At 48.6% G+C, this 21520-nt stretch overlaps 1 protein-coding gene across 2 annotated transcripts in view; it reads left to right on the top strand.

Annotated features, from left to right (window-relative positions):
- LOC136610341 (tetraspanin-11-like) overlaps nt 1-21520 on the top strand; it is a 131052-nt gene that overhangs the window by 71302 nt on the left and 38230 nt on the right. For both annotated transcript variants that reach the window (XM_066589572.1, XM_066589573.1), the window contains exon 3: nt 12293-12484. In XM_066589572.1, coding sequence (XP_066445669.1) covers nt 12293-12484 — 192 coding nt within the window. The remainder of the gene's footprint in view (nt 1-12292; nt 12485-21520) is intronic.

The following is a 21520-nucleotide window of genomic DNA, read 5'->3' as shown; positions in this document are numbered from 1 at the left end:
TGACTTCTGGGTCTGCCATCTACAGTGGCCTATGAGAGTCAGTTGGGCTTCATCGGCTGTATAATACACTGCAATGCTCAAGTTTTGTAGTTAGAGATGAGCGAGCACCAAAATGCTCGGGTGCTCGTTGCTCGAGTCGAACTTTTCGTAATGCTCGGGTGCTCGTTTCGAGTAACGAACCCCATTGAAGTCAATGGGAGACTCGAACATTTTTCAAGGTGACCGATGCTCCGCATGGGGGTGGTTGTGTGAATCACCTGAAAACATCAGAAAGTCATGGAAACACCACAGAAACGAATAGGGAACGACAGGGGCAGCATGCATGGGTGCATCTGAGGCTCCCAGGTCCCACTATTAAGCCAAATTTTGGGCAAGAGCCTCGCAGTCACCCCCCTAACAATTCACATGGACAGACCATAAGCAGCAAGGCACACGCACTGGCACATCTTAGGTAAGCACCACACTAGCTGCAACGAAGGACAATCACTGCCTGTGGGTGACACCGCTGCCTCTTCTGCTGGGTTACATGCCCCCCCCCCCCCGCGCATGAGCCTGCGTCCACAGCGCACACTAAATTTTCCCTTCCCAGCATTCAGCTGCCCCCATGCCACACGCTCGCTTGATAGCCACACCACCCTCATGCCTATTTGTAAGTGTGTCTTGGAGGAGGGGGAACCAGAGAAACACACTGCAGAGGGTTGGCAGGGCCTGGCAGCGACCCTCTCTGAAATTGTGGGCGATAGCCCATAATGCTGATGAGAATTGCTGATAAATTAACGCACAATCATAATTCCAATCCCGTGCCACCTCCGTCACAAAATTGTCAGGAGCCGCAAACATGGGCATGAAGGGGTCTCAGATGCCAGTACTTCTACACATCTCCACAATGCAGCAGCGCATAGTAACATCAAAGATTGGCTTGAAGCAGGAGGTGTCGCAAAAGTAGCCTCCACAGGTATACAGTGACCCTGTGAATGTCTCATTAAATCAGTTACGCTTCCTGTGAATGCTCCAATCCAGTATCTCGGATAACTGTGGTAAGTTGTAACACGAGAGATAATACATGCCAACCAGTGCTGACCCCCAGGGATGCGTGCGTTTAACCCACCTAAACCAATCCGGCTGTTTACCACTCAGGGCATTATAGGTCAGAGGACATCCAAAAACAGGCAGTGTATAAGAAGTTGACCTGTTATACAGCCAGGATACTTGTGAAAGCCTAGTGCGCACTACTAGGCACAACAAACGTGGGAATAAAGCAGATTAAGATGCTAGTACTGCTGTGAACGCCTCAGTTACGCTTCTTTTGATTGGTCCAAACCAGTGTCTCAGATATTTGTGGTAACACGAGAGCAAATACATGTCGACCAGTGCTGATCCCCAGACCAAAGGAGGAGGTGGCATAATAAGTCCGGGAAACCGTGACCAAGGTAGGATCCGCAATCCTCTGTGTGGGAATCACGTGAGCGGGCCCAGGGTCAGACTCGGTCCCAGCCTCCACCTGGTTGACCCAATATGCCTTCAGTTACAGTTCCTTTCATCGCTCCAAAGATTGGATGAACCACAAAGAAATTCCACTGCCAAACCTGGCACAGTTGCAACCCGCCCAGGACCTTGGCCTCTTCCCACACAATCCACAATCGTGGGCATAAAGCTGATTCAGATGCTAGTACTTCCAAGCATCAGCAAAATTCAGCAACCCTTTCTAAAATGGAAGATTTCTTTTAAGCAGGAGGTGTTCCCAGAGTTGTCACCACAGCAATACAGTGACCCTGTGAAAGTCTCATTAAATCGGTTACGGTTCCCTTGATCACTCCATTGACAGCATGAAGTATGAAGAAATTAAAGTGGCCAAACATGGCAGAGTTGCACCCCGCCCAGGACCTTGGCCTCTGCCCACACCCTGAACGGACGCGGGCATAATGCGGACTCCAATGCTAGTACTTCCAAGCATCAGCAAAATTCAGAAACCCTTTCTAAAATGGAAGATTTCTTTTAGGCAGGAGGTGTTCCCAAAGTGTCACCACAGCAATACAGTTACCCTGAGAAAGTCTCATTAAATCAGTTACGGTTCCCTTGATCGCTTCAAAGACTGCATAAACCGTGAAGAAATTGGCGTGGGCAAAGCAGGACAATTCATTCTGTGTATGTGTCAGATAGCTGAACATCGCTATAGCTGCCATCATGTTGCAGAAAGCCTCCGTTTCTACTAGCCTGTATAGCAGCATCTCCAGGCTGAGTAGTTTTAGCGGTATGCACGTTTAAAGATTGTGCATCCGTATTCCGCTTTCGTTCCAACGATTGGGTTAGCAACAGCTGACCGCTGCACTGGGACACATTAGTGGAGGCGGTGGAGGCAGTGGAGGACCGTGGAGCTGTGGTTGTGGGTGCAGGCCGAGGCGCTCGTGCCTGCATCCTGGGAGGGGGATTGCATCTCTGTGCCAGGTTGTGACAGTGGGAAAGAGGCAATGGAGGCAATGGTGAATGGCCTTCGTTCCACCTCGTGGGGTGCTTAGCCATCATATGCCTGTGCATGCTGGTGGCGGTCAGGCTGGTAGTGATGGCTCCCTGGCTGATCTTGGTGCGGCACAGGTTGCATACCACTGTTTGTCGGTCATCCGCGCTCTCACTAAAAAACATCCACAGCTTCAAACACCTAGCCCTCTGCACAAAGGCATGCCGCGAGGGGGTGCTGTGGGGAACAGTCGGGGGATTATTTGCTCTGGCCCTGTTTCTCCCCCTCGCCACCCCACTGTCTCTTCTAACCTGTTCTGCTGCAGCACTTGCCTCCCACTCTGAAGCCCTGTCTTTAGTAGGCTTTGCAAGCCAGGTGGGGACAGTCACCTCATCGTCCACCAGCTCTTCCTCTGACTCCTCAGTCTGTTCCTCCCTTAGACTTACTGCCCTAACAACCACCTCGCCGACAGACAACTGTCTCATCCTCAACATCCACAAATAGCTTTTGAGATAGTAATTCGAAGTCCCCACCCTCATCACCCTGAGTCTGTGAAAGTTCCACATTTTCGGCATCAGTCACGACAAACTCCTCACGTGGCTGTATAACCATTTTTTCAGACTCAGGGCAGGGACCCAAGAAGAGTTCTTGGGTGTATGCCTGTTCATCATAATCTCTCCTTTTCCTCGAGTGACCAGGCTAAGAGGAAGGAGGAGCAGACTGAGGATTCAGAGGTGCATTCCCTTGGGTGGCGTGAGTGGACTGCGTGGAAGACTGGGTGTTGGATAAAGTAGTGGAGGCGTTATTTGCTATCCACGTCAGCACCTGATCGCACTGCTGTGCTTTTAATAATGGTCTACCATACGGACCTGCAAAATGTGACATGAAGCCGGGGGGGGGTGGAGATACGCGGCGCTCTACCAATCCCTCAGCAGCAGGCTGTTTCACCACGCCCAGGACCTCGGCCCTTGCCAACACCCTCATTGGGATGCCCACGTCCATGTCCTTGGCCTCGACCCATACCCCTATTCTTCATCATGTAGGATAAAGGATAGAGCAGGGCCAGAAAAAATTTAATCAGTGCATACCGCTGATTCCTGGGCCTAATTCACCGCCCACAGAGACTGGTAGATTTGAAAGACTCTGAGCAAGGCCAGAATAAATTTAACCAGTGTATAGCTCTCATAACTAGGGATAATTCACTGCCCACAGAGACTTGTAGATTTGAGAAACTCTGAAAAAAGGCCAGAAAATATTTAACCAGTGCATACCGCTGAGACGTAGGCCTAAATCACCGCCCACAGAGACTTGTAAATTTGAGAGACTCTGAGCAAGGCCAGAAAAAAATGTAATCAGTGTAAAGCGCTGAGATCTAGGCCTAATTCACCGCACACAGAGACTGGTAGATTTGAGAAAATGTGAACAAGGCCAGAACAAAGTTAACCAGTGTACAGCGCTGAGAAATAGGGCTCATTCACCGCGCACAGAGAGACCTTTAGACTTGAGAGGCGCTGAGCAAGGCCAGAAATAATTAACCCACTGTATACCGCAGATACCTAGCCCTAATTCACCGCACACAGACTTGTAGATATGAGAGTCTGTATGCAGGGGCAGAAAAAATGTAACCAGCGCGTAGCGATAAGACCTAGGGCTTATTCACCACACACAGAGACTGGTAGATTTTAGAGGCTCTGAGCAAGGCCAGAAAAAATGTAACCAGCCTGTAGCACTGAGATCTAGGCCCAGAACAAATTTAGCCAGTGCATAGGGCTGAGAAATAGGGATCATTCACTGCACACAGAGACTGGTAGATTTGAGAGACGCTGAGCAAGGCCAGAAATAATTAATCCACTGTATATCGCTGATACCCAGCCCTAATTCACCGCACACAGAGACTTTTAGACTTGATAGACTGAGCAAGGCCAGGAAAAATGTAACCAGTGTGCAGCGCTGAGATCTAGGGCTTATTCACCGCACACAGAGACTGGTAGACTTAAGGAAATGTGAACAAGGCCAGAACAAAGTTAACCAGTGTGCAGCGCTGAGATCTAGGGCTAATTCACCGCACACAGAGACTTGTAGATTTGAGAAACTATGAACAGGGCCAGAACAAATTTAACGAGTGTATAACGGAGGAGAAATAGGGCTTATTCACCGCACACACATACTTGTAGATTTGAGAGACGCTGAGCTGCGCCAGAAATAATTAACGCACTGTATACCGCAGATACCTAGCCCTGATTCACCGCACACAGACTTGTAGATATGAGAGGCTGTATTCAGGGGCAGAAAAAATGTAACCAGCGTGTAGCACTGATCTAGGGCTTATTCACCGCACACAGAGACTTTTAGACTTGATAGACTCTGAGCAAGGCCAGAAAAAATGTAACCAGTGTGCAGCGCTGGGATCTAGGGCTCATTCGCCGCACACAGAGACTTTTAATTTAGAGAAGCGCTGAGCTGCACCAGAAATTAACCCACTGTATACCGCAGATACCTAGCTCTTATTCACCGCCCACAGACTTGTAGATATGAGAGGCTGTATGCAGGGGCAGGAAAAATGTAACCAGCGTATAGCGCAGAAAAATAGGGCTCATTCACCGCGCACAGAGACTTGTAGACTTGAGAGGCTCTGAGCTGCGCCAGAAATAATTAACCCACTGTATATCACAGATACCCAGCCCTAATTCACCGCACACCGACTTTTAGACTTTATAGACTCTGAGCAAGGCCAGGAAAAATGTAACCAGTGTGCAGCGCTGGGATCTGGGGCTCATTCACCGCACACAGACTTTTAGACTTGAGAGGCGCTGGGCTGCGGCAGAAATAATTAACGCACTGTATAGCACTGGTAGATACACTGAAAACAGCCCCCACACGCGGGTATATAGCGTACACCAACACACGTGGGCAGAATATAGCTGGGATGCTTGAAAAAAAATTGGTGCACTACTGGTCCCAGCCAGCCTAAATGATGATGCACACAATGAGAGGAGTAGTCCTAAGAAGGACTGCTGGGTTCTTGTAGTCAGGATCCCTACACTAACGCTTTCCCTATCGCTGCAGCTCTATCCCTAAACTCTGCCAGCATGAATCAGAGGCGAGCCGCAGGGAGTCTGAGTGCTGGATGAGGGGGAGTCACTTCAGGCAGACATTGTGGGGGAGCCAGTTGTCTTTACTGGAACCACATGTGTGGATTCACAGAGAGATCAACATAAAATGGTGGACTGTACAGAGACAGGAAGAAGGGAGGGGAAAACCAGAGAGTATACAGCAGTACAGCCCAAACAATTCAATACAAGAAAGACTATGTAGGAGTATTAGTGACAGCGCCATCTGCTGTCCTGTTAGTAAACTGCAGTCCTTCCAGCAATATACATAATGAGCTGAAGCTGTTGTATCTCCAACAAATGTATGGAGCTGTCTGCTTCCTGCAGCAAAACAACTACCGTGTTTCACCGAAAATAAGACCCTGTCTTATATTAATTTTTGAGAAATCCCGTCCACATGGCTGGCGAACCCTGGGATTAGCAGCTGCAGGCAGATTTGCGGCGGCAAAATTCCGGGAGGAATTTCCACCACAAATCTGCCCTGTGGGAACTCAGCCTTAAACTGAGCTATTTGAACACATACGCAGTGAACACCCCCCACTAGGGGTCCAGACGCTTGTCGTTCTAAGGCCTCATTAACATGGCTGTTTTTACGCAGCTATTGGAACTGCATTGTAAGCATTAAATCCAATGCATTCAGTCACATGAGCCATTTTTGGTTGCATAAAATAATCGCGTTATCAAAACAAGAAAACAGCGACCGTTGTTAGCGCAAATTCACAGCCCCCAGAGAATGGTATATAGATTACGCTCTGAGCTGGCACAAAAAAATTTTCCTAGTGTGTATACTGGTGGTACATAGCGCAAATTCACAGCTGCCAGACACTGGTATATAGATTACACTCAGAGCAGGCCCGGAAAGATTTAAAACAGTGCATACTGTTAGAAAGAGTTTTCTAGTGTGTATACTGTTATATAGCGCAAATTTATAGCCGCCAGAAACTGGTATATAGATAACACTCTTAGCAGGCCCAGAAAGAGATTTCTAGTGTGTATACTGTTAGTAGATGGCGCAAAGTCACAGCCCCCAGACACTGGTATATAGATCACGCTCTCAGCAGGTCCAGAAAGATTTTTCTAGTGTGTATACTGTTGGTAGAGAGTGTAAAATCACAACCCCTACAGACTGGTATATAGATTACGCTCTGAGCGGGTACAGCAAGATTTTTCTATAGTGTATACTGTTAGTAGATGGCGCATATTCACAGCCCCCAGAAACTGGTATATAGATTACGCTCTGAGTAGGGCACAAAAATGTTTCTAGTGTGTATACTGTTGTTAGATAGCGTATATTCACAGCCCCAACACACGGGTACATCGCGGACGCTTTGAGCCTCCCAAAAAACTATAAAAAAAAAGAGAAATGATAGGAGTTCTGTTACTTCCGACGTACACCCCTGGCAGTACACTGCATAAAACCGCTAACAGTGGGCAGAATAGCTTCTGGGCTCATAGGACAATTGCAGTTTGCAGTATGTATAGTGCTTCCAGTATGTATAGTGCTGTGCGGTGCTTATGGGTTCACACTTGGAGCGGTTTGCTGCACATGTAGCTGTTTTGCTGCAGGAAGCAGAGAGCTCTGTACATTGCACAGTGGCCTGGATTGGTTCCATTCACTTCAGTAGGACTCAGCCTGCAGTACCAACCCCGGCCACTGCACAATGTGGAGTTTGAGTGCTGGATGAGGGGGAGTCACGTTAGGCAGACATTGTGGGGGAGCCAGTTGTCTTTTCTGGAACCACATGTGTGGATTCACAGAGAGATCAACATAAAATGGTGGACTGTACACAGACAGGAAGAAGGGAGGGGAAAACCAGAGAGTATACAGCAGTACAGCCCAAACATACCAGAAAGACTATGTAGAAAATTAGTGACATCGCCATCTACTGTCCTGTTAGTAAACTGCAGTCCTTCCAGTAATATACATAATGAGCTGAAGCTGTTGTATCTCCAACAAATATATGGAGCTGCCTGCTTCCTGCAGCAAAACAACTACTGTGTTTCACTGAAAATAAGACCCTGTCTTATATTAATTTTTGATAAATCTCGTCCACATGGCTGGGTCACCCTGGGATTAGCATCCACAGGTGGATTTGCCGCGGCAAAATTCAGAAAGGAATTTTCGCCGCAAATCTGCCCTGTGTGAACCCAGCCTTAAACTGAGCTTTTTGAACATGTAAGCAGTGAACACCCCCCAGTAGGGGTCCAGACACTTGCCGTTCTAAGGCCTCATTAACATGGCTGTTTTTACGCAGCTATTGGAACTGCATTAAATCCAATGCATTCATTCACATGAGCGATTTCTGGTTGCATAAAATAATCGCGTTGTCAAAACAAGAAATCAGCGACCGTTTTCGGTCGTTGATTTTTCTTGCTGTGTAAAAAGATAGGTTTTGATCTTGATCTATCTTTTGCCAAAAAACACTGAAAACTCCCATAGATTCCTACGGGAGCAGAAAACAAAAGGGGGGGGGGGGAGTTTACCTGCGTCCGGCGTTCGAAATAGAACACAGCGGCCGCTACTGAAACTATTCGAGGTAATTCCGAGGATTGCTCCCTAACCGAAGAATTTCCGTGCTGCAGCGTATTTTTCCCGCGGTCCATCCATGGAATGGATGAAGAATCGCTAATTAAGCTTGGGGCTCGATCGTGGCTATTCTTCATTGTTGCGATTTTCTGCTGCAATGCGGCCAGCATGAAAACGCATTAGCTCGTGTGATTGAGGACTAAGAGGTATTCTGCCTCAGAAAAGTATCTCATATCCACAGTTGCACAAGCGTACGATGACAGTTCGTTTGTTCGCTCGTTCGCACAGTTTATACAGGCAGATAAATCTTTTACATTTCGTTCGCTCGTTTAGTTGTTCACATTGCCTCTACTAGTGAATGTGAATGACTAAACGATTGCTGCTGCTACTGGGGCCACTATGGGAGTCACTTACTATCAGGGCCAATATGGGGGTCACTATTACTGCTGGGGCTATCTATGAGGGTACTGTTACTACTGCAGCCACTATGGGGGGTGACTATTACTACTGGAGCAATATATGGGGGTCATTATTACAGCTGGGGCCACTATGCATAATACACTGCGTAAATATGCTTCTGTGAATGAGCCCCTACTATACAATTACAATCGGCCCTTTGAAGGCAACCACGAAAGTATATGCACTCCAAAGCGATGGCAATAAAAAAAAATACAACTTGTCCTACAAACCTATGTCGGCAGAATAATTTAAAAGTTATGGCTTTAGAAATGTCAAGATGAAAAAAATGTGAAAAATAAGCTGAAACGGGTTTTGGTAGTAAGGGAAAAAAATATGCAACTGGTCCCGCAAAAAGACACAAGCTCTCATACAACTATGTCGATGGGAAAACCAAAAAGGTACGGCTGTTGGAAGTTGTGGGTAAGAAGTGCAAATAAAAATGATTGGATGTGACTTCATGGAGGCCAAGACGTTGTTTGCCCTCTTTACACTGATCACCTACCCTCTAGACAGGTTATCAGTAGTTGATGAACGGGGGTCTGCCACTCAGGATCCCCATTCATCAGCTGATCATCCGAACTACTGGCCAGTGGAGCGGGTCAGGCATTGCCATCAGCGGACAGCGGAGGAAGTCCCGGCGCCGGCTTCACTCCCATTGAAATCAAGAGAAGAGCCGCTACAGCAGAGGCGTAACTTATAGCTTCTGGGCCCCAATGCAAAAGCTGTAACAGGGCCCCAGCTATAATGCTTTATTCATAGTACTGGGCTCCCTATATGGAGAAGAGAGGCGATATGGGCCCTCTAAGGGTCTTGGACCAGGGTACAACCACATTATAGTTACACCCCGGCGCTACAGCACCTCCTGCTCCTCTACTGGTCCGCACTCGATGTGGCATAATGGCCCATAAAGAATCAGGAAGTGCCATGGCAATATGGCGCTTGCACTGATTTCAATGGGAGTGAAGCCGCTGCTGGCACTTCCTGTAGTGACCACTGACAACAACGTCCGGTTACGCTACATCTACGGGGACCTCCTGGGTGGTCGCACTGCCAACTGCTGAACACATGAGCACATTTTCACTGTATTTCGACAGGATATGATGTGCACAAAGATTTAACGTTGAGTATTACTATCCATCACTGCACGGCTTTCCGGGGTCTTCGCGCCTCGGGCCTAAGGTGAAGTCTAGAATTTTCTTCTCTGTCCTCTCTAATTGGGTTATCTTTGTGTGCTCAGTGATACATTACTGTGAAAGTACCCGGTCAGCTCACACGTCCCATGTAGATGCATATTTAATATGCTTTGTGAAAGATACACCCTGAGGGAATCTGCAAATGGGGCTGATTGTAAACCGCACGAACCAGAAGCCTGATCTCTCTCCTCGTAAGATTCTCCTAAGGACATTTTTTTCTTAATAGATTGAGTTATAAAGGTTGGAATTATTACGGCTGAATAATTCTAATATGTAAAACCTTCAGCGGAAATCGCAGCATTTTTCTTGCACTTGGTAATGGAGATGCGGGGCTAGTTACTTAAGACTGCGGCAAGGAAAACAGTTTATTTTGTAGCTGCTGTTCTGACCTACTTTAACTGGGATTCGGTTCAACTCATTAATTATTCGTCGAGTAGTTATGCTAATTTTCGACATATGTATGGCAATATTAGCAGCTGATTAGGAACAGTTCTAGAATGACTCCGCTAAGTAATCACTCAAGATATGGTAGAAATGTTGGTCTGCATTAGCGGGAGTTAAGTGTCATCTTCTCATATATATTTTAGTAAATTCCCTGAAAATAAGACATACCCTGAAAATAAGACATATTAGCATGATTTTCCAGAATTTTTGAGGATGAAAAATGATTTTTCAGGCTTTTTGAGGATGCTTGAAATATAAGCCCTACTCCAAAATTAGGTCCTGCTAACAGTTAATTCAATAATTCAGTTAAGTCAATTTAAATAGTGTCCAGGCAGCTACACATGTAAAATAGTTAGACCTTTTTGAACAAAAATTAATATAAGACACTGTTTTATTTTCGGGGAAACAGTACTAGCATTCCACATGAACACAAAACAATTGTCTCAGAGCAAAAAGTTTGCCGTTCCTCTGTTATTCCTCTTGGAAATGTATGACTACATTAAAGGCTGGGTGTTACCATTCCCCATTGTTACCATCGTGGCTGGGCTTCGCTACCCAGCCACCAGCTAGTAGAGAGGGCAACAGGCGAATGTAAGCTGGAGTGATTGTCTTCCTTTGGTTCGTCCAAGAAGACGATCCTCTTCCCTCATGCAGCAGCTTCTTGTGGAGCTACATGAATCATCATCTCCTGGTTTTGTTACCTTCCCTGTTATGTTCCAAGGCGCCACTGACAATTGCTTAGCTCTGCTACTGTATTTAGGTTATGAACTTGATTCTGGTGCCTTAATTATGTAACACGCTTGGACTTGGTACTCTTTTTATATTATTAGCTTTGTTCTGGTCTTGGAATTATGTTCTGTGCTTGGCCCTTGGGCTGTAATTATGGACTGCCATTAGTTGGGCTGTATTTATACGAGACTGAACTTGGTTCTGGTGCGGTATTGATTTACTAAGCTTGGTTCTAGTGTTATATTCATGTTGGGAGCTTGTTTGTATCTATGTACTGAGGTTGGTTTGTGCTGTATTTATGTTATGAGCTTGGTTCTGGTGTTTTTTTATATGTTATGAGCTTGGTTCTGGTGTTTTTTATATGTTATGTGCTTACTATTAACTGTCCCAACAAATTCCAAAAAACGATCAGCTTTACAAGTGCTGTATTTATAGTATTAGCTTTGTTCTGGTCCGGGATTTATGTAATGGTCTTGGTCCTGGTGTTTTATTTATTTTATGAGCTTGGTTCTGGTGCTGTATTTAGGAACAGAGTTTGCAATTGCAGCCATCCTGAAATGTAGTATTACAAGATGGCTATTTATATGAATGGCCATCCTGTAATTCCAGATCTGACTGGACAGAATCCACTCTTACCAAGGAGCACCCAACTTTATGTTGCCATAGGGGATGCCATCTTATCACATCCCCTTTAAGGAGAATTATTAAATAAAACACAACACAAGATCGGACCCTCTTTTGACAGACTGATCAACAGCATATGCACCCGGTTGATTAATCTGATGCACACCGCCCCGGTGAAGAGACTTGTGCACCTTCTCCATAGTGCACCAGCCATAATATATCTTACTAAGGCTGGCTGTCCACGGGTAGTGCGATATACCACCGCGGATTTCCGCCAGAGGGGAGCATTATGTCACCGCGATTTTCCACGCAATTTTCATTATGATAGGTTCATCGCAGCATGCAAGCAAGCGTAAAATCGCCGCGATTTTACACTCGTGTACATTGGGCTGCACTTTACATTCATTGCGTTACCTGCATGCGGATTATCGCCGCGGGTAACGCAGGGAAATATCACCCATGGATAGGAGGCCTAACCCAAAGTTTTCAAGATTTCTGCTTGCTGTCTTTCGATTGGAAGCTTCATTGTTTGGGGATGAAAACCTGTCCTCTGAGGCACACGCCAGAGAGAAATGCGCACGTATTACACGCCCCTGAGTACGTTTTGCGCTCATATATTTTACAAAAACATGAGCAAATCCGTCCGTGTAAAGAAGCCCTCCAGGCGATTGGCTGGGAAATGTGCTGCCTTACTATCAGTATATTGATTTAGGATATGCGCAATCATTTTTAATTATTTTTCTCTTCGCAGATCGGTGGCGCTGCAGCCATTGCTATGGGACTATGGACTTTATTGGAGAAGAGCAGTTACATCGCCTTCCTAGCGAACAGTACGCTTTCGGTGTCGGCTTATATTCTCATTTTCGCTGGCAGTGTGGTCATGGTCACCGGTTTTCTTGGATGCTGTTCTTTGATTCGAGAACATAAAACCTGCCTTTCAATAGTAAGTAGGACCGTCAGCGCTGTGCTTATGATCGCCGTGCTGCAGCTGCTGCTCATCTTCTTACTTTTTTCTATCAACTCGTAGGACAATTGCAGTTTCCCGTATGTATAGTGCTGTGCGGTGCTTATGGGTTCACACTTAGAGGGGTTTGCTTCACATGAAGCTGTTTTGCTGCAGGAAGCAGAGAGCTCTGTACATTGCACAGTGGCCTGGATTGGTTCCATTCACTTCTATAGGACTCAGCCTGCAGTACCAACCCCAGCCACTGCACAATGGTGGTGCAGAGTTTGAGTGCTGGATGAGGGGGAGTCACGTTAGGCAGACATTGTGGGGGAGCCAGTTGTCTTTACTGGAACCACATGTGTGGATTCATAGAGAGATCAACATAAAATGGTGGACTGTACACAGACAGGAAGAAGGGAGGGGAAACCAGAGAGTATACAGCAGTACAGCCCAAACAATTCAATACCAGAAAGACTATGTAGAAGTATTAGTGACAGCGCCATCTACTGTCCTGCTAGTAAACTGCAGTCCAACAATATAAATAATGAGCTGAAGCTGTTGTATCTCCAACAAATGTATGGAGCTGTCCGCTTCCTGCAGCAAAACAACTACCGCGTTTAATAGAACCTAATAGCTGCGGGCAACGCAGCGTATTACGCGGTGGAAATCCGTCCGTCGGAAGGAGCCCTAAGACCCTGTCTTATATTAATTTTTGCCCCAAAAGAGGTGCTAGGTCTTATTTTAGGGGCGGTCTTATTATACTTACATAGCAGGCTTCGTCCAGGTCCCTCCCGCTGCTCTTAAGAGCTCCGATGCACTTTTTTCACTCCTTGGTTGCCCACAGACAATCACTTTCTGGTTACGGGATTTGAGCGCTGCATTGATGTAGTAGGCCTTGTTTTTGGGAAAACAGGGTAGGATTGGGACAACCATTTTAATATCCGTATTGTATCAATTTTATTGTGATACAGGTTATTAAATCCTCTTTCTTGAGGATATTCTCATTTCAGACATTTAAACGGAGCTATTTGAACACGTAAGCAGTCAACTCCCACTACTAGGGGGCCAGGCACTTGCCATTCTAAGGCCACATTAACATGGGAGTTATAGGAGCTGCATTCCTTCACATGAGCGATTTTCGGTCGCATGAAATAATCGTGCCGTCAAAACAAGAAATCAGCGATTCCTATGGGAGCTGAAAACAAAAGGGAGGGGGAGGGAGTTTACCTGCGCCCGGCGCTCGAAATAGAAGATGGCTGCTGCTACTGAAACTATTAGAAGTTTTTCTGAGGATTTCTGCTGACCGAAGAATTTCCGTGCTGCAACGTATTTTTCCCGCGGTCCATCCGTATGAATGGATGAGAAATCACTAATTAAGCTTGGGGCTCGATCATGGCTATGCTTAATTGTTGCGACTTTCGTCTGAAATGCGGCCAGCGTGAAAACGCATTAGCTCGTGTGATTGAGGCCTAAGGGGTATCTTGTTTAAGAAAAGTATCTGATATACACAGGATATACCATAAATGTCAGATATAATTGATGTCTTAAATAGTTTTATGCCTTTAAGTAGTTGTACACAAGGTTAAAAAACATGGCTGCCATTCACGCAGAAACATGTCCTAGAATGTAAGGCTTTGCTCACATCTGAAAGGGACCTTCGGCACAGATCCGGAGTAAATCCTAGATAAAGCAGCTCAGCATGCTGCACTATTTCATCCGGGTGAATGCAACGTGACACGGCAGATCCAATTATAGTGAATTGGTTCAGTCTGGCCTCCTTCCAATGTGGCGCGGGTCACATCGTGTTTACACTGAAGGATCATTGTTCAAATTCACACAATCCATCGGTTTTTCGAATGATTATAATCGTTCCATATAAAAGGGTCGTAAGGAGAGATCTGAGGGAGGGGCTGAGCCTAATACTATACTTTTTGTTCCTGCCATGCTATATGGATGACAGCCATATCTTTTCACTTCCTGTACAAGGGGTTTTCTAGGACTTTTACTATTGATTAGATATGAGCGAACATGCTCGGCCACGCCCCTTTTTCACCCGAATACCACGATTTTCGAGTACTTCACTACTCGGGTGAAAAGTACTCGGGTGCGCCAGGGGGCGGGGAGAGGCGTGGCGGCGTGGGGGGTAGCAGCGGGGAACAGGGGGAGCCCTCTCTCTCTCCCTCTCCCCCCCACTCCCCGCTGCAACCCCCCGCGCCGCCACGGCGACCCCCGAATTTTTTCGCCCGAGTACGGAAGTACTCGAAAATCGCGGTATTCGGGCGAAAAAGGGGCGTGGCCGAGCACGTTCGCTCATCTCTACTATTGATGATCTATCCTTAGGATTGTTGATCGGCGCCGGCCCACCACTTGGGATCAGCTGATTGCCAAGCCTGCTGTCAGTGTGAACAGAGCTGGAAGCAGATAGCGCTGTCCGTATTGCAGTGCTGTGGATTGGTGCTGCAGGCATGGGAGTTGTGCCTGTAGCACCAAACCGGGCCACTGCAATATCGGCAGCGCAATCTGCTTCCAGCGCTGTCTGCACTGACAATCAGCTGATCTCAAGCAGTGGACCCTTGCCAATCAACTACTGACGACTTATCCTGAGGATAGGTCATCAATAGTAAAAGTGCCGCACAACCCCTTTAACCCCTACATAGAGCGGCTTCTCCTAGTAGGCTCTGTCCCTGGCCTGAGTCGGCCCTCTGGGTTCCATTAGTAACTTTTATTTTAAAAAACTATACATGCATATAAAAAGCTATTAACCCTTTCCAATCCACTGTCTGACGTCTAAAGACATTCTGATTGAAGGCTGTACAGCTCCGATGTTAGAAGATGTCCAGTAGGGTATTCTTACTGTATATTACTGGCCGCTCTGTTGTCGGGGGACCTCTCCAGCATGTCACATACTGCAGTACTTGCTCTAGCCAGCAGATGGCGTCATTGTATAATGGCAGAAAGAGAAAGCCCCCTAGGAAACCCTGAATCCAAAATTGGATTGCGAAGGGTTAAATCTAGAGATGAGCGAACGTGTTCTTCCGAGCTTGATATTCGTGCGAATATTAGGGTGTTCGGGATGTTCGTTATTCGTAACGAACACCATGCGGTGTTCTGGTTATTTTCACTTCCTTCCCTGAGACGTTAGCGCGCTTTTCTGGCCAATTGAAAGACAGGGAAGGCATTACAACTTCCCCCTGTGACGTTCAAGCCCTATACCACCCCCCTGCTGTGAGTGGCTGGGAAGATCAGGTGTCACCCGAACATAAAAGTCGGCCACTCCCGCGGTTCGCCTCAGATGCGGTGTGAGTTAGATGAGGGACAGTGCTGTTTGTACCGGAGCTGCTGTAGGGAAAGAATTGGTAGTTAGTGTAGGCTTCAAGACCCCCCAAAGGTCCTTATTAGGGCCACTGATAGCTGTGTGTTGGCTGCTGTTAGCAGTGGCAATTTTTTTTTTCTCAAAATCGCCTCTGCAGACCGTTGCACCTGGCATTAGGGACAGAAGTGCTGAATAGGCAGGGAGAGTGTTAGGAGTGAGTGTAGCCTTCAAGAACCTCAACGGTCCTTTCTAGGGCCATATTTATCCGTGTGCAGTACTGTGCTGGCTGCTGTTAGCTGTGCTGCATTTTTTTTTGCTTCTCAAAATCGCCTCTGCAGACCATTGCACCCTCCATTGATACTGCAGGGAAAGAATTGTATAGGCAGGGCCACAACACAGTTATTATTCATAGAATATACGCAGTGCTGCCTTTTGCTTTCCTTAATTGGGAAATAAAATACCTGCTCTGCCACAGTTAATAACTCTGCTACCCTCACGTTCTGTGACACATTAGCAGGGACACAGCACAGTTATTAAACTTCTCATGTTCATAGAATATACGCAGTGCTGCCTTTTGGTGCCAAAAAACGGAAAATAATTCTATTTGTCCGGCCTCTGTCCGTCCTAAGGGCGGTGGACACGTGTCGGCTGCGTGTGACACCTTTAAAAATCATACGCACCCAGCTACGTTTTACTCCTGGCTTCGCCATTTGCTTTCCTTAATTGGGAAAAAAAATACCTGCTCTGCCACAGTTAATAACTCTGCTACCCTCACGTTCTGTGACACATTAGCAGGGACACAGCACAGTTATTAAACTTCTCATGTTCATAGAATATACGCAGTGCTGCCTTTTGGTGCCAAAAAACGGAAAATAATTCTATTTGTCCGGCCTCTGTCCGTCCTAAGGGCGGTGGACACGTGTCGGCTGCGTGTGACACCTTTAAAAATCATACGCACCCAGCTACGTTTTACTCCTGGCTTCGCCATTTGCTTTCCTTAATTGGGAAAAAAAATACCTGCTCTGCCACAGTTAATAACTCTGCTACCCTCACGTTCTGTGACACATTAGCAGGAAAACAGCACAGTTATTAAAGGAGATGTCCCGCGCCGAAACGGGTTGTTTTTTTTTTTAACCCCCCCCCCGTTCGGCGCGAGACAACCCCGATGCAGGGGTTAAAAAAACCACCCGCACAGCGCTTACCTGAATCCCGGCGGTCCGGCGTCTTCATACTCACCTGCTGAAGATGGCCGCCGGGATCTTCTACCTTCGTGGACCGCAGCTCTTCTGTGCGGTCCACTGCCGATTCCAGCCTCCTGATTGGCTGGAATCGGCACGTGACGGGGCGGAGCTACACGGAGCCGCTCTCTGGCACGAGCGGCTCCATAGAAGACTGCTGAAGACCCGGACTGCGCAAGCGCGGCTAATTTGGCCATCGGAGGCCAAAAATTAGTCGGCTCCATGGAGACGAGGACGCTAGCAACGGAGCAGGTAAGTATAAAACTTTTTATAACTTCTGTATGGCTCATAATTAATGCACAATGTACATTACAAAGTGCATTATTATGGCCATACAGAAGTGTATAGACCCACTTGCTGCCTCGGGACATCTCCTTTAAACTTAGATTATTCATTCACTAGAGGCAGTGGGGCCTTTCGTTTTCAAAAAAGGGAAAAAATTATATTTGGCCTGCAGTCTTGCGCCAATTTATTTCCTGCCTGTGAAATCAAATCACTGGTAATACAGCATGCTGAGGGGTAGGGGTAGGCCTAGAGGACGTGGACGCGGCCGAGGACGCGGAGGGCCAAGTCAGGGTGTGGGCACAGGCCAAGCTCCTGATCCAGGTGTGTCTGCCTGGATGGCAGAAAGTGCTTCGAGCAACCTATCGTCTACCCGCAGTTCTGCGCCGTCCACTGCTGCCAATCCGAATCCTCTGTCTGCTGCTCCTCCTTCCTCCCAGCCTCCTCACTCCACTACAATAACACCTGCTCAGGAGCGGGAGCACTCCCAGGAACTGTTCTCGGGCCCCTGCTTAGATTGGGCAGCAGCGGTTCCTCTCCCACCAGAGGAGTTTATCGTCACTGATGCCCAACCATTCGAAAGTTCCCGGGGTCCGGGGGAAGAGGCTGGGGACTTCCGCCAACTGTCTCAACAACTTTCTGTGGGTGAGGAGGACGATGACGATCAGACACAGTTGTCTTGCAGTGAGGTAGTAGTAAGGGCAGTAAGTCCGAGGGAGCAGCGCACAGAGGATTCGGAGGAAGAGCAGCAGGACGATGAGGTGACTGACCCCACCTGGTGTGCAACGCTTACTCAGGAGGACAGGTCTTCAGAGGGGGAGTCAAGGGCATCAGCAGGGCAGGTTGCAAGAGGCAGTGCGGTGGCCAGGGGTAGAGGCAGGGCCAGACCGAATAATCCACCAACTGTTTCCCAAAGGGCCCCCTCGCGCCATGCCACCCTGCAGAGGCCGAGGTGCTCTAAGGTCTGGCAGTTTTTCACAGAGACGCCTGACGACCGACGAACAGTGGTGTGCAACCTTTGTCGCGCAAAGCTCAGCCGGGGAGCCAACACCAACAGCCTCACCACCACCACCATGCGCAGACATATGATGGCCAAGCACCCCGCAAGGTGGGACGAAGGCCGTTCAGCGCCTCCGGTTTGCACCCCTGCCTCTCCCCCTGTGCCCCAACCTGCCACTGAGATGCAACCCCCCTCTCAGGACACAGGCACTACCGTCTCCTGGCCTGCACCCACACCCTCACCTCCGCTGTCCTCGGCTCCATCCAGCAGTGTAGTTCAGCGCACCGTCCAGCCGTCGCTTGCGCAACTGTTGGAGCGCAAGCGCAAGTACGCCGCCACGCACCCGCACGCTCAAACGTTAACCGTCCGCATAGCAAAATTCATCAGCCTTGAGATGCTGCCGTATAGGGTTGTGGAAACGGAGTCCTTCAAAAGTATCATGGAGGCGGCGGCCCCGCGCTACTCAGTTCCCAGTCGCCACTACTTTTCCCGATGTGCCGTCCCAGCCCTGCACGACCACGTCTCCCGCAACATTGTACGCGCCCTCACCAACGCGGTTACTGCCACGGTCCACTTAACTACGGACACGTGGACAAGCACAGGCGGGCAGGGCCACTACATCTCCCTGACGGCACATTGGGTGAATTTAGTGGAGGCTGGGACAGAGTCAGAGCCTGGGACCGCTCATGTCCTACCCACCCCCAGAATTGCGGGCCCCAGCTCGGTGGTGGTATCTGCGGAGGTGTATGCTTCCTCCACTAAAGCACCCTCCTCCTCCTCCTCCTCCTCCTCTGTCTCGCAATCAAGATGTGTTAGCAGCAGCATGTCGCCAGCAGTCGGTGTCGCGCGGTGTGGCAGCACAGCGGTGGGCAAGCGTCAGCAGGCCGTGCTGAAACTACTCAGCTTAGGCGATAAGAGGCACACGGCCCACGAACTGCTGCAGGGTCTGACACAGCAGACCGACCGCTGGCTTGCGCCGCTGAGCCTCCAACCGGGCATGGTCGTGTGTGACAACGGCCGTAACCTGGTGGCGGCTCTGCAGCTCGGCAGCCTCACGCACGTGCCATGCCTGGCCCACGTCTTTAATTTGGTGGTTCAGCGCTTTCTGAAAAGCTACCCACGCTTGTCAGACCTGCTCGTAAAGGCGCGCCGGCTCTGCGCACATTTTCGCAAGTCCCACACGGACGCTGCCACCCTGCGCACCCTGCAACATCACTTTAAGCTGCCAGTGCACCGACTGCTGTGCGACGTGCCCACACGGTGGAACTCTACGCTCCACATGTTGGCCAGGCTCTATGAACAACGTAGAGCTATAGTCGAATACCAACTCCAACATGGGCGGCGCAGTGGGAGTCAGCCTTCTCAATTCCTTTCAGAAGAGTGGGCCTGGTTGGCAGACATCTGCCATGTCCTTGGTAATTTTGAGGAGTCTACCCAGGTGGTGAGCGGCGATGCTACAATCATTAGCGTCACCATTCCTCTGCTATGCATCTTGAGAAATTCCCTGCAAACCATAAAGGCAGCTGCTTTGCGCTCGGAAACGGGGGCGGGGGAAGACAGTATGCCGCTGGATAGTCAGGGCACCCTCCTGTCTATTTCTCAGCGCGTACAGGAGGAGGAGGAGCATGAGGAGGATGAGGAGGAGGGGGAAGAGACAGCTTGGGCCGCTGCTGACGGTACACCGGCTGATTGCCTGTCATCCTTTCAGCGTGTATGGCCTGAGGAGGAGGAGGAGGAGGAGGAGGAGGAGGAGGAGGATCCTGAAAGTGATCTTCCTAGTGAAGACAGCCATGTGTTGCGTACAGGTACCCTGGCACACATGGCTGACTTCATGTTAGGATGCCTTTCTCGTGACCCTCGCGTTGCACGCATTCTGGCCACGACGGATTACTGGGTGTACACACTGCTCGATCCACGGTATAAGGAGAACCTGCCCACTCTGATTCCCGAAGAGGAAAGGGGTTCGAGAGTGTTGCTATACCACAGGACCCTTGCGGACAAGCTGATAGTAAAATTCCCAGCCGACAGCGCTAGTGGCAGAAGGCGCAGTACCGAGGGCAAGGTAGCAGGGGATGTGCGTAGATCGAGCAGCATGTACATCCCAGGCAGTGCAACAGTCTTTAAGGGCCTGGCCAGCTTTATGGCTCCCCACCAAGACTGTGTCACCGCTCCCCAGTCACGGCTGAGTCGGCGGGAGCACTGTAAAAGGATGGTGAGGGAGTACGTAGCGGATCGCACGACCATCCTTGGTGACGCCTCTGCCCCCTACAACTACTGGGTGTCGAAGCTGGACACGTGGCCTGAACTAGCGCTGTATGCCCTGGAGGTGCTTGCTTGTCCTGCGGCTAGCGTCTTGTCGGAGAGGGTGTTTAGTGCGGCTGGGGGAATCATCACAGATAAGCGTAGCCGCTTGTCAACCGACAGTGCCGACAGGCTAACACTCATCAAGATGAACAAAGGCTGGATTTCCCCAGACTTCTGTTCTCCACCAGCGGACAGCAGCAATACGTAAGCAATACGTAGGCTGCACCCGCGGATGGAAGCTAAGTTCTCTCTCACCATCCAAAACGGGGACATTTCTGCTTCATCAATCTGTGTCTAATATTCCTCCTCCTCCTCCTGCTCCTCCTCCAATTTTTATAAGTTTCAATGCGCTTAAAAGCATTGGAACTTTAACTTGAACTAATTTTTCGTTACACTGGGCTGCCTCCAGGCCTAGTTACCACTTAAGCCACATTAACCAAAGCGATTCACCTGCCATCTTGGTTGGGCATGGCCAATTTTTACTGAGGTACATTAGTACTGTTGGTACACCAAATTTTTGGGGCCCTCACCTACAGTGTAATCATAGCAATTTGTATGTTCTTCGCCTGCACTCATGGTACAGAAAGGTGTGTGGGGTTGGCCTACACTTTAGCTACATAAATGTAACTTGGGCCTTGGCTATACTAAGGCTACTGAAATGGAACTAAGACTGCGCTCCCGCTATACTGCTGCTTCGGAATTGTTACTGGGGCCTGTCTTGAGTGCTACTATTGCTGACATGGAACGAAGACTGCGCTCCCGCTATACTGCTGCTTCGGAATTGTTACTGGGGCCTGTCTTGAGTGCTACTATTGCTGACATGGAACGAAGACTGCGCTCCCGCTATACTGCTGCTTCGGAATTGTTACTGGGGCCTGTCTTGAGTGCTACTATTG

This window comes from Eleutherodactylus coqui, chromosome 2 (assembly GCF_035609145.1).
Source record: "Eleutherodactylus coqui strain aEleCoq1 chromosome 2, aEleCoq1.hap1, whole genome shotgun sequence".
Lineage (NCBI taxonomy): Eukaryota > Metazoa > Chordata > Amphibia > Anura > Eleutherodactylidae > Eleutherodactylus > Eleutherodactylus coqui.
Note: the sequence above shows the minus strand (reverse complement) of the source record. Positions and strands in the feature narration are given on the sequence as shown.